This window comes from Crocodylus porosus, unplaced genomic scaffold (assembly GCF_001723895.1).
Source record: "Crocodylus porosus isolate Cpor-Errol unplaced genomic scaffold, CroPor_comp1, whole genome shotgun sequence".
NCBI lineage: Eukaryota > Metazoa > Chordata > Crocodylia > Crocodylidae > Crocodylus > Crocodylus porosus.
In genome coordinates, this window is record NW_017728927.1 from 14726734 (window position 1) to 14739961 (window position 13228).

Consider the following 13228-nt stretch of genomic DNA (forward strand, 5'->3'; position numbering starts at 1 on the left):
GGAGCAGCGGATCTCAACCTTTTTTTGTACCAGGATCCATTTGCAAACATCAATGGCCAGTCATGATTTGGTGCCCCTCACTCCAGACCTACTGCTCCCCACCCACAGCCCCCCAGTTTGTGGGGCAGGATGGTGGGGGGCAAGCAGCCCCTTGCAGGCTGCAAGGGGAAAGCCACGGTTTCCCACATTTTTCTTCTTTAAAGGAGAATCCATTTTTTAAGTACCTTGATCCATTTTTAGTTTGTTCACAACCCTTTCATATATTCTTGCGACCCATGTTTGGGTCGTGACCCACAGGTTGAGAAATGTTGCTCTGGAGTATCTTTTAAAGGGCATCAGCTATCCAGGACCAGCTCAAATCCTTTGCAAACCTCTTGATGGTACAAAGCTGGAATAACTCGCGGTGCAGAAGTGAGACAAAATCTTGATTCCCTGTCCTTCCCTGATGGGCCCCTTTTCTGTCTTGGGGCTTGTACGCTTGTGGAATGAGGCTTTTGGCTAATCCATGATTCTTGCACCTGATTCCCTGTGTCCCTAGAGATAGCTCATATTATCGCACTCTATCACCTGGGTCTAGTCAGGGTGTACCGAGCTCTGGGACTGGGCTTGTGTTCCAGCTATCAAAGCTGCTGGAGCACATCCTGAGGACTGTTGTGGCCCTCAGGTCTGGTGAGAGCAGATAGCGGAGGAAGCTGACTTTGCTTCCACCGCTCAGTTGTGCCAGTAGAGCCCTGTGTTTCTAGGACATTAAGTCAAATTTAGTCTAAGATGAAGGATTTTGTCAAAAGAAGCCCGTCTACATACATATGATTTTTTGTAAGTTCGAAGAGAAACCACTTTAAACTGAATAACCACTCTGATGTTGTTTGCTTCTTAAATATTGCAGCAATACAAAAAAGTGAGGTTGATAATTAAGCTCTCTCCGTCAAGCTGCAGGATGCAAAAACCAGAATACACAAATAAAGTACACCCAGTTTTTTAAATTTCAGCCCCAACAGTCTGAAGTGTGGCAAGTGATACCCCCAAGAATTGTGTTTCTTCACACCGCAGGACAGGATTCACTTGGCAGGATTGTGTGTCAGCAGTGAAGTCAGCCAAAGTTCATGTTGCTCCATCCCCTGTGCTCATGTCATCCGTTAAAACGGCACGCAGAACACCTTAGTGCTGTTGGACCTTGTCAGCGTCCTGACTTACAGGGGATAAGCAAGATAAACTGATTACCTGCAACGGAGGTTGGCAAAGCAGCTATGGTCCCCGTAGCTGTCATTTGCTGCTTCAGCAAGGATACTGCTATTCCTGAGCTGCCCTGGGGAACTCATCTCGTTAGCCTGTAAACTAATTTTTCAGCTCCCTAATAATAAATTTGAATTTCATTTGCCACTCCTTAATTTACCTCCATACTTTCTGTATCACTGCAAATTAACCTGAGGGGGTAAGACTCTTTGTAGATAGCCATTGGATGTCCAAGAAGACCAGCTTCCATGTGCTGTCCTTCGGATTGGCTACAAGTTGCTCACTTCCCTATAACAAAGACCACTGAAAGAGTCTTTGAGTGAAATCCTAGCTCTGTTGAAGTCAATGCTAAAATTTCCAGAATTTTACTCAGTCTCTAGGGTATTTAATTAATTTGTTTTGCTTGCACCGGGGTTATTTTTGTGTGAGATGAGACTTGCTGATCAACCAGTCAGAACAGCCATATTCAGATGTTCCCATAAGTTTTAATGAATTACATTTATATTTAATAAGACCAAGTTTTTTTTTTTCCATTTTGGGGACTGGTTCCATGAGAGTTGAACTAGGTCTGTGTTTGATGGAATTGCCTGTCTGAAACCGCATTTCACGATCACCTTCTGGCATGCCCGTAACAAGTCATTAAAAATATCCGAAGTCCACATGAAGTCAGAGTCAGGGGTAAGTACTATAAGGACCACATTTTAAGGGATGTAGTGGGAATAACATTTCAGGACACACATGTGACATGTTAGTACTGGCTGGAGTATTCCCAGTAACTAGGAACCTGTACCACTGGGGCGTATACTACTGGAGTCTCAAGGTCTGGTTAGGTTGTTTTACTCATTTTAATGCAGGGGTGGCATAATGGTGGATCTGGACTCCATTCCCCAGGGTGGGAAGCTCTTCCAGGGCCAGGGCTGGGATCTTACAGCAGTGACAGTGCGGTCTGGAGCTGGAGCTGGGGCGGAGCTGCGATCTGTTGCCGGGGCGTGCAGGCAGCTCTGCCCCAGCTCACCAAGCTGTCACTGCTGCCAGATCCCAGGTTTGGAGCAGCTTCTTGTCCTGCTACATATCCTGCCAGCACTACCCTGGCCCGGTCACCATGGAAACCCTGGCCCTACTCTGTCATGGCTCCACAGTCCTTGAGGTCTCCATGGAAACTGGCTGCAGCAATGTGGGCAGAGGCTGCTGGGAAATGGAGTCCAGACTTTACCTGCCCCTGCTTTAAAGTCTCATCAAATTCTACTTTGTACAGCCAGTGAATATTTAGAAGAGATCACAGCCCATTAGAGAAATGGATGCCACTTAATTTTTTTAAACGTATTTGTCAATCCACATCCACAGATCCTTTAGCACTGCAAAAAGAGACAACGGCAGATGTGCCCATCACTAGGTGAGGGCTGCCTACACTGATCAGAAGAGATAATAGGAAAATTACCTTCTATATTACAAAAAGAACTTTGTATCTGGCCCAGTGTCTTAGGAACAAAACTTTGTGTCGTATCACAGGAGTCGACTGTCCTGCAGTTCACCATTTCCTTGGCTTTTTTGCAGATTGGGTTTGGTACAGAAATTTCATGTGCTCATATAACTATTTAAGGCTGGTAAAGACGGCTTTTTATTATGTTACAAATCCTTTTTAGAGATGTCTTCTTTGTAATGAAATTAGCATGATGATTAGAATACTATTTGCATTATCTTCGCTGCCTTTCATGCCACCCCATCCATCTCATATTTTCCCTTTCTGCCTCTGAAGAACATTTGATAACCCTCTTCTACAAAATCCAGTCACCACTCTACAGTGCATCCGACTCATGTACCAACCGAGCTTTTCAAGATAGGATTTCATCTGATACATCTTCCTCTTTGTACAGCTCAATGTTCATTTACAGCACCATGTAAATAGGAAGAGAGGTGGGCAATGGTGTTCACAACAGAATAATACTTGGCAGTGGCATCCGGAAGAATAACAGCTAATCATTATCAGCCTTGCTCTTGGAAGATACAGCTGTAAATCTGATGGATCTCAAGGATAGGTTCCAGAAGTGAATGCCGACTGACAGAAACCAATTGGAATTAAAACCTTCTCTTACCTAGACGCCAAGTTTGCACATTTGCTTTCGTAAACACTTGAGTAGAGCAGGAAGCAGGAAATACATAGGGCAAGTGCTAGAAAACGCATGCAATTTCAGCTGAGAATGACATCATTTTGGGGGAAAGGCTGCCAAGTAATTTGGGTGACTGAGATACTGTTCTTTACATTGTGGCAAGTCATCCCACCCCAACCAACCAACCTTCTCTGTTTTGTTATTTTTACAGCCAAAGGGACCTACTATATTTTCACATGCAGAAGGATCTTTCATATGGGGAGTTCATGAATCTGCAAATTTTATTTACCCGGTTTTTATGCATGTAACAAGAATATAAAAGTTTAGCTTTTAGTTAAGAATATGAGTCAACTTGTCTGTTTTAGCAAGGATTTCTTTCAATTGTTTCTCTGATATTTCCTTATGTAATTATTATTAGACCTTAGTTTTATTTCTTTATAACCTAACTACATTCCTACTTAAAATGATATCAAAAACTTGGGATGGGGCAGGGGCAACCTGAGGCTCCGGAGCTGCAGGTTGGCCACCCCTGGCCTAGGAGGACAGAAAACAAGAAAATTTCATGTTCCTTAAACCAACCAGAGTTGCAAGACCTGAAGAAGGGGAGTACGCGCCTGAAAGATTGTCTAACAGTTCTTCCAACTTCTTTTATATTTAGTGGACCATCATGGGCCAACAACATTTCAACTTCCTTATAGGGTATTTCCTCAGCCATATGCTATTTCCTTTCTCTGGGCCTAAGTCAAAGCCACTAAAATCAACAGACTATCAGGGGTGTCAAAGATAAGGCCTGTGGAGGCCCATTATCTAGCCCCTGGTGCTGCTGCTGGGTCTGCAGTTGACCCACATGCCACACATGGTGCACGCCGGCCCACAAACAGGGCCCATGACATGCACTGTACATGATGCTCATTTTGGCCAGCCATGGACTTGTACTGTACATGGTGCCCACCCTGACCATCAAGGACACCCTGCACACGGGGTCCCTCTGTCCCCGACAGCCACTCTGGGGCAGGTGCTGTGTATAGCAGTCCCAAACAATTGGGGTGAATGCCATGTGTGCTGGATCTGATATTCGGGGGTTGGGGGCGGGGGGTGCATGGCAGAGGCAGTAGTCCGTGGGCACGATCCAGCCTGGGGGCTGCCTGCTAGTGCCGTGCAAAATTTTGACGGCTGTTTCGTTTCGACACTGTTTCAACTCATTTCAAGGTTGAAACAGCAAAATCTAAATGAAACAAAGGTGTCAAAATAGCCTCAAAACAAAACCAGGCTAGTCGAAACATTTCAACTGAGTGCTGGGGATGGGAAGTCAGTCCAGCTGGGCTGACTTCCCATCTCTGGCTCAGGATCCAGCAGGGGGAAGGGAGTCAGCCCAGCTGAGCTTCCCCCAACCCCTGGCGCAATCTAGAGTTGGGGCGGGATGGCGAGGCAGCCCAGCTGGGCTGCTTCCCTGCCCCCAGCCTGATCTAGTGGGGGGATGGTGAGTTCCTGGGCTCACCATCTTGGCCGAGTTCCTTTCCACAGCCCCATGGTCCAGTGAAATGGTGGAAACAGCGTCAAAACAGCCTCACTGTTTCGACCAAGCAAAATAGTGAGGCTGTTTCGACTTGAAATTATATTCAATACAACCTCGAAACTGAAGTTGGAACGGAACAGTGCCTTTCACACAACCCTACTGGCCACACACCATTCATCCGGTCCATGGACTGTACCCACATCACTTGTCTGGCCTGTGAAGCTAGAGGGCCAGATGACTTTGACACCCCTGAATTTTATCCTTGCTCTGAAGACCTCCCTGCTAACACTTTCCTTGTTTATAGTAGGTGAAAAGTGTATGCGTCCACACACAAGCTTTTCTAATCTTTGTAGTTTTCATGCTACCCACTGCTTCCTTCCCAGTCTCTCCTTCCAATCTATTCCAAAACATCAGTAATAAGGACACCTCTGTTCTGTAAGGCCAGTGCAAACATACAAAGTTGGTGCATGTAAGCCAAGCCATTGGATGAAGAGACTAAACATTCAGTCAACAGCAGGGACTTTTTAGAAATGATGGACCTGGTTTTCTGTGATCTTTCAACTTTATTTTAATTTCAAATCATGGAAAATAAACACTGCTCTTTTATAATTCACAGACAGGAATAGAGAGGATACTGTAAATGAAGTTTTATTAAAGAGTTCAAAATTCTGTAAATTCAGAAAGACACAAGATGCTAAAAGAAATCTTAAAAAAAAATCTGTTAACTAAAACCAGATTAACTCAACACACTGTTGGAATACAACATTTTTGTTTGCATTCCAAGGCACTACTCTGTTAATTATAACAATAAAAATTGCAAATTATAATACAAAAATAGACATACTGCTGATCCAACTATATTTTGTAACAATGCAAAACATCTGTCAAACATAATCCTTAATCTGCTTTATAATATGGCTAACACTTAGCAGAACTATATTAAAAGAGTCTAGGTTTAGGGTTAAGCATCCATTATAAAGAAATTAGTTTGTTTAAATAAGGAAGCTCTCTCAACTGTCAGCATTGTCAAATAAATTTACAGATAGCTTGTATCCCAAATATTTTATATTACTGAATTAATTTTAAAATATGTAAAGGGTGGCTGAAACAGCAACCTGAGGTGTAGAATTGTCAATTTAACTTTTACAGAAGGTAATTAAATTTACAAAAGATCATGACCTTTATCACTCAGCCCATTTTATTGTACAGATTAAAACATGGCAATTCCAGCTCATGTAAACTGGATGCTGGGTGCTCTAGAAACAGTGCTGACATTGGCTCAAATACCCTATTTCCTTCTTGACTGAATGTGCTGTAGAAGTTGATTGCAGTAGACTGGAGTTCGATGTTTATGTACAACTACTTCAATCTCTTTCACAAGCAAATCAGGACATAAATCACTTCCTTCTTTTAAAACTTCTGTGAAGAAGAACACAGTTTTATAATTAATTATGAAATACTCTGTCCTCCTCTACCCCATCCTCTATCAAACTGCCTGAAATCTGACCTGAGCAGACGTAATCAATGAGGGAGAGTAAGTTCTCATAATCATTTTGCTCTTCTCCTTTTGTTTGTATTTGCACTACTGATATTAGCCTGTTTGAACATGGACTGAAACTATCAATTATTTGACAGAGGCTTTTAAACAAGCTATTGCATGATAGTATCTTGCAGTGACTCATAACTACTGCCAGATCTGAGGGAGTGACTTACAACCCCTTAATTTATCTAATCTCTAGATAGATCAAAAACACTGATGGCTTTGCCCACATATGCTAAATTTATCTCTCTAATTTGCTACATTATTCAAATAAAGGCCTGGTCCTGTGCCAGCTGAAATCCATAGAGAAACTTCTATTAATTCTTATGCACTAGACCTAGTCCCCAGCTGTATGCACTATTTTTATAGAAGAGTTACAACTGTACTTCATGTTTTTATCTGAAAAAACAGGTCTTAAAATTACAGACCATTTAAAATCTTACCTAAGACTGCCTGTTGGATGTTTTGATCAGGGTCATCCAAATGAATCAGTAATTCTCGGTAAAGAAACTCAATATTGCTTTTAAGTACACTTTTCCCATCACCGTCTCCTATGCATTTGAACCAGCTAATTAAGGTCTCAGCAGCTGCCAGTCGGACATCATGTGAAACATCATCTAGCCGCTTTAAGATTTCTAAAAAGAAAGGTTTGCATAGTGAAATAAGACAAACAAGGTAAAAATCATAAAAATTAAAACTTGAAACAATATCTTGTTCTTTTAAATTAAAAATAATTTTAAAATAAAATGCATTTCATAATTATTAAAGCATAACAGTTATTATTATGTTCATAACATTGCTTTTGTTAGCTTTTATGAGCTGCACTACATTAACTATAAATTTACCTAATAAGCATTCATTATAAAATAATAATAAAATAGGGCTGAAAAGGGGCCTCAGGAGATCATCTAGTCCAACACTTTGCTCAAGGCAGGATCATCTTGGTCTAAAATCTTCCAAACAAATGTTTTTCTAACCCAAACATAAACTTAAAATATTATTGGACTGTGCTTTAAAATGTGAAGTTCAGTTACACTGAATAAAATGAGTTAAGGCATTTATGAAATGACTTGGATTTAATTGAATTTTTCCTAACATCAAATCTATAAACATATTCCTAATATTTACTAAAGCATTACAAAAAACACAGATGGGACTTTAAAACTTGAACCATTACAGTTTCATTTCAGCAGAGAATTTCTGTTACATATTTAAGTTTTTACCCAATATTATACAGTTAAAACACTTTGCACTAGAGATCATCTGAATATGTATGGTGCTAAAACTGAGTAGGATGTGAAGAGGACATCTTCTGATGCTTGGTTAGTGACTGCAATGATTACTTACACCTCTAATGTGAGAATCTTATCTTGTTAAGTTCCTGCTGTACTACGTGCCTATTACACTAATGATCAGATTCCCTGCTTGAAAGGCTCATTTGGTTTTATACATATTTAAACCAATCTTTCCTCTTACCCAACACAGACTGCTCAACCTAAATATGCTATGCTCATAGGTAATATATAAAATCTGCAGATAGATAACAAATTGCACTTGACTGTATGCCGTTGCGTGATAACTAAGTCTTAATACAAACGCACACCATCAATATCTCTTTGGCTTTCATACCTACATGATTTTCTAATCTAGAACCATGGTGCTCAACCTCTGGCCCCACAAACTCAGGGGCGGTATGAAGGTCTGATCCCATGTGAGGTTGGTATGTTGAGTTAGACTGCACACTGGCTTGACACACTGCATGCTGGACCTTGCTGTGGGCTGCCCAACACTTCTCGTTGGTGTTATGCTGCATGCCAGTGTGATCTAGCATACAGGGCCACATCACTTTGCCTGCAAGGGTCTCCACTGGTCTGGGAATGTGACAGTGGGGAAGTGACAATTTAACATTATCATCCCTCACTGGCTTCCCTGATGTGTGGGGAGACCCACAAGCTGGACAACATAGCTTCATGGGCTGGCTCTGGCCCACAGGCCAAGACTGAGGACTGCTAATCTAGAACATTACTCCTAGAAATGAAGCCTAATTATAATATTTTAATGGTATCCTGTCAGCACCAGTTTGAACAGTAGAAGCAAGGAGTACAGTGTAGCTACTGTTTGTATAATGCATTTTTGTTCCATCGTCCCTGCAGTTAAAATGTGTACTATTTTTACAGCCTTACTTGGGAACAGATGCAGCAGAGAAGCAGGCAAGCCTGGAGAAGGGGATAATATAGAGTGAAGTTCCATCTAGTGGACAAACTTACAAGAGCACTATTTATTTAGCTTGATATCCTTCACTGTCCACAAGGCTAAGACCAGCTATGATACTGAAGGCACTGATTCTGCAAAAAACGGTGCATGTTTTACCTTTGCACACACTACAGAGTTCCATTGACTTAATTTTACACACTTCCAGTAATCCCATTTTAAGTATGTATGCAATTGTGAAGGTGGGGCAGTGGAGGGGGACAGGGGACACAGGCAGCAGGGTGGTGGCAGTGGCCGTAGGCAGAGCCCAGGTCAGGACCAGAGCCAGAGCTGTATCAGCCACCTGCTGCCTCACCTTGTACTCAAATCCAAGACAAGGCTCCCCTCCGTGTTGAATGGAAAAAACCTCATCTTGGATTCAACTAAATACAGTACTCACTCTGGGTGAACTATGTGCTACTTGTATCTATTTCACTTAACTTAGACCTCATGCTGGCTCTATGCATAGGATTTGGACTAGATAATGAAATAGATACCTACTCGTTTATATTACTGCTTTCAACATTCCTAGCATCAGCAAGGCCGAAAATGGCCGTGCAAATTGCATAAAAGATCCAAGGGCCAAGACTGATGTGCTTAATGCAACAACCAACTAATTTTCACCATCAAAAACACTAAAACCCTGCAAAGGCAACTTTAGCTATGGAGTTGCTTACATCTCCATAACACCAGAACATTTGAAAATATTACTTTAAATTTGAAAAGTATTTGCAGACAATACAAATTGTACCAGGATACAAATACAAAAGCAAATCATACCAGGATAAGTGGTATTGAGTTTATCTGGACCAAACTCCTTCCCACAGACACTTAAAAAACTGTTGACAATACGGCAAGCCGTTAATCGGGTAATTTTAGAATCTTCATCCATTGTGGCAATTACCTGAGTCATCAATGCATCTTCTACTTGATGCACCTGCAATAAAACAAACAAACCACCAGAAGTCAGAGTACTAATTGGTTATCTTAATTTGCTAAGTCTGTCTGAAATCCTGATGTTTTATTCAAAAAAAGCAAATTCTTAGCTGTGGTTACACATAAGACTCCTTCATTTGTGGTGGTTATGTGTTGTTATTATTTCCCTCAAACATAGGCTGTTGGGTCAGTTAATTGATGCGAACTTTTGGAAACACATCTGGCAAATCTAGTTTAAACAGGAAGAGTTTAACTTGCTCTCAGGTGACTTGATTCTTTTTGTTCTTTTTAAACATTTTGCTAAGATTTCCAGAATTTTGGAGCTAAAAATGACATTGGCACACCAATAGATGGCACTCATGATCTAAATGGAAGCATTTAAGGGCTTCTAATAAAATGGCACGCCCACTGCTGACTCTCACATTTTTGTGGTTTTAATGTGTATATTTGTTATTGTATATCAGTGTGGAAAAATACCACAGTTCTGATTAAGCAAAATATTAAGCACGTGACTTAATTTAAGAACCTGTGTAGTTTCTTTGAAGTCAGTGTGACTCAAGAGGTTAAACTTATGCTTAAACACACTGCTGAATCAGAGCTTAATCAGAGGAAAAAAACCAAAACGTAATTCTAATAACATGTTTAATGTCAGTTGTTTATATATGAAAAAAGTTTTGTTAAATGTAAACAAATATAAGAGGGATGAGGAAGCGATACTACTGCAGTCTCCAAGCTAATGTTGCCCCACAATATTTTCTGTGTGACCTGTACCATGGATATTGTCATAACAAGATGAAATACATAAGAAAAACCCCCAAAACAAAACATAATATGGCCCAAAGAGAGGCCAACCAGATCTACATAAAACTTTCTTTCTTTTTTCTTTCTTTCATCCCCTCTTTCTATTGTTGATGTTTCTAAATCTCAGTTTAGATGAGCATGCACCTGGAGGAACTTTACTGAGTTTAAATGCATGCGACTGTGATGAGAACATAGCCCTAGGCATGAGCACTGGGGTATTTCTGATGTGGCTGTCACAGGAAGGGACTGCTACCTGCTGAAATGTCAAGTATCATAGGGTGTTTATAGTCGTGCTCTGGTGGGGCAGAGGGGTGGGGTTTTAATCACAGCGGCTCTGAGAGCTGCTCTAATTAAAACGCCTAAAGGGTCACATGTTTCAGCACCTCCAGGCTGAAAAATGGCAGCAGGGGCACTTTAACTAAAGCTTGTTTGAGCTTTAGTTAAAGTGCCCCTGCCACCATTTTTCAGCCCAGGGATGCTGATACATGTGATGCTAGAGTGCAGTAATAACCACAGCAGTAATTATCACGGCCCTAGCAGATTCAATTAATCAAGGGGCTGGACTTGATGATCTTCCGAGGTCCCTACCAACCCTAACGTCTATGACTGTCTGCTCTGCACTGTAATTACAGTGCGTCAGAGCAGCCTCATTGCATGTGTATAGACACCCATAATGCAGCTGATCACCTCCTAAACACTGTGGAAGACAACAGCATTATCAACGCAAGTGGTCATTTTGCCAACACCTTTCAAACATCCCAAGGTGCCTAGCTTTTCCTCCCATTTAGTTCTTGCACCCAATTCTAGCCTCTGCCCCCCGGCTCTTTTGTTTAGCTCTCTTCCTGATGGACCTGTGGGCTCCAAGGTAGACTGCAGTTTTCCTTTGCCATGGTACAGTGAAAGTATGTATTGCTAATAGTGGTGCTGCTGTGGAAGGATCAGTTACAGGTCCAATCTTGTTAGCAGTCCCGGCTTTAAGGCTTACTATCTATGGTTCTTATGCTGCACACAGTAACAGACTCAAGCCTGCACAAAGCCCCACTACACTTCACAATAGTGAGAACTGTGTCGAATGCCTAGTGCTTGCAAGATTCAGCCCTAAGTTAGGACATAATTCCCTCCCCACCCCCCGGCCATCTCTGTTATTTACTTGTCTCCTTGCATTTTAAGTTACTATAAATTTAACAATGAGATCCATCAAAAGACCAGTGAAAAGCATTACACATTTGAAGGACATTCTTTTTAAAGGGTAAGTTTGTGTTTACTCTGTCCTCCTGATGGTTTTCAACCTCATACATGTGATGGTGAAGGGGGAGTTTACCTCTTTTGGTGAAAGCATTTCACTATAAATAAGAGCCCAAAGGCATGATATAGCTGTGGTACGGATAGCAGCTGCTGTTCTTCCAGCATGCCAGTGCAGATTAGGAGCCAACATGTCTTTTATCACGATCTCAAGGTAGCTTAGAAACTGCCTAAAGCCAGAAATAAGAAAGCAAATAAAGGTTCATGAGAAAGTGGTGATGAGATTGACAGGCCAAAAAAGAGAATTTTTCATTCTTGGGAGCAGAATAGATAGACTAAAAAGACCACAGCATAACATTATGAATAATATAATTACACATTTCATTGCAGCATTTCATTACTTATCTACTTCCAGCTAAGTATTTGGGCTTCAAGCACACATAGCTAACATTCAGGAAAAAGGGGTTCCAGACTCCCCACCCATTTCAGTCTGCCAATAACTTGCCGTGTTATCTTTGCAAACCACTTACCTTTCCCTATGTCTCACTTTATCCACCTATAAGGGGGAGATAACATAAGACCACCTGACATGAATGCTGCAATGATCCATTAGTGTTTGCTCCACTGAAGGGTCTTATATAACATGAAAAGAACAATTGCTTTGATGAGACCTGGAATAATTCAGCTTCCCTTTAGCTCAGAAGCCATCTCCCTCAAGGATGTGAGCTCAGTCAGATTTTCTTGTGGCACCAGCATCAGTGCAAATTTGTTCTTGATGGTAGGAACGTTGATCATGTTTATGGTCGTACATGGCATGTCATACACACACTGCATTTGTCTTGCTGGCACTGGCTTGCAAATATGGAAACTCACAATATCTTTGATTACGATAAAGATTAACTCTGTCTTCTGCCTCTTCTATTGAATGAGCTGCTACAGCACTAAATAATTCTGTAAAGCTAGACTACTTGCAGCAGGTGATAGTCACATGTGCTCTAGCTCAAGCAATATTTATAATAAAATGAGAAAAAGGGTAAAGATTTTGGAAACCAGCCTTTTGAGAATGCCTTCCTGCAACAAAAAGAGAAAAAACTGCTGCTGACCTCTCCAAGAGTCCCTCTGTGTGAAATAAGTGGGTCCTACAAAGACATAACATGCATCTGGAGGTACTCAATGTGTACACTGGTGCTGAGCCCTAGTCCCCAAACAGCTTTAAAAAAAAAAAAAGCCATGGGAAAGATTTCATCAATGGCTCTGTCAAGGTTGTAAGAACTGGTAGTGATTGTTGTGCCTCAGGGATGTAACTACTGCCACCTACCCTTGCTGGATGGATACAAAGCCATTATGAGAACAGGTTTATCTTCTGGGTATAATCTTACTGGAATATGAATGAGAAGATGTAAATAGTCTGCTTTGCTAGTGAGAGCGAGCCAGGTGTTTATTCCCTAAACACAAAAATGGAAAACTATATTCTATATGACAAATACACACACTCGGCTTGGCTTTGGTTTTTTTTTTTTTTTTTAAACTGTTTCAGTCTATAATACCAATCAGAGACATGTGCGATTATGTTTCCATTCCTGCTTCTTAGCCAGCAGGTGG

General features: G+C 41.3%; 1 protein-coding gene across 1 annotated transcript in view; it reads right to left on the reverse strand.

The window, feature by feature from the left end:
- Positions 1-5489: 5489 nt before the first annotated feature.
- The window catches only part of DNAAF5 (dynein axonemal assembly factor 5), a 49445-nt gene continuing 41706 nt past the window's right edge, over positions 5490-13228 (reverse strand). The window contains exons 12-13 of the mRNA XM_019542089.1: positions 6841-7032; positions 5490-6276 (exon numbers count right to left, since the gene is read on the reverse strand). Coding sequence (XP_019397634.1) covers positions 6146-6276; positions 6841-7032 — 323 coding nt within the window. The 3' untranslated portion in view covers positions 5490-6145. The remainder of the gene's footprint in view (positions 6277-6840; positions 7033-13228) is intronic.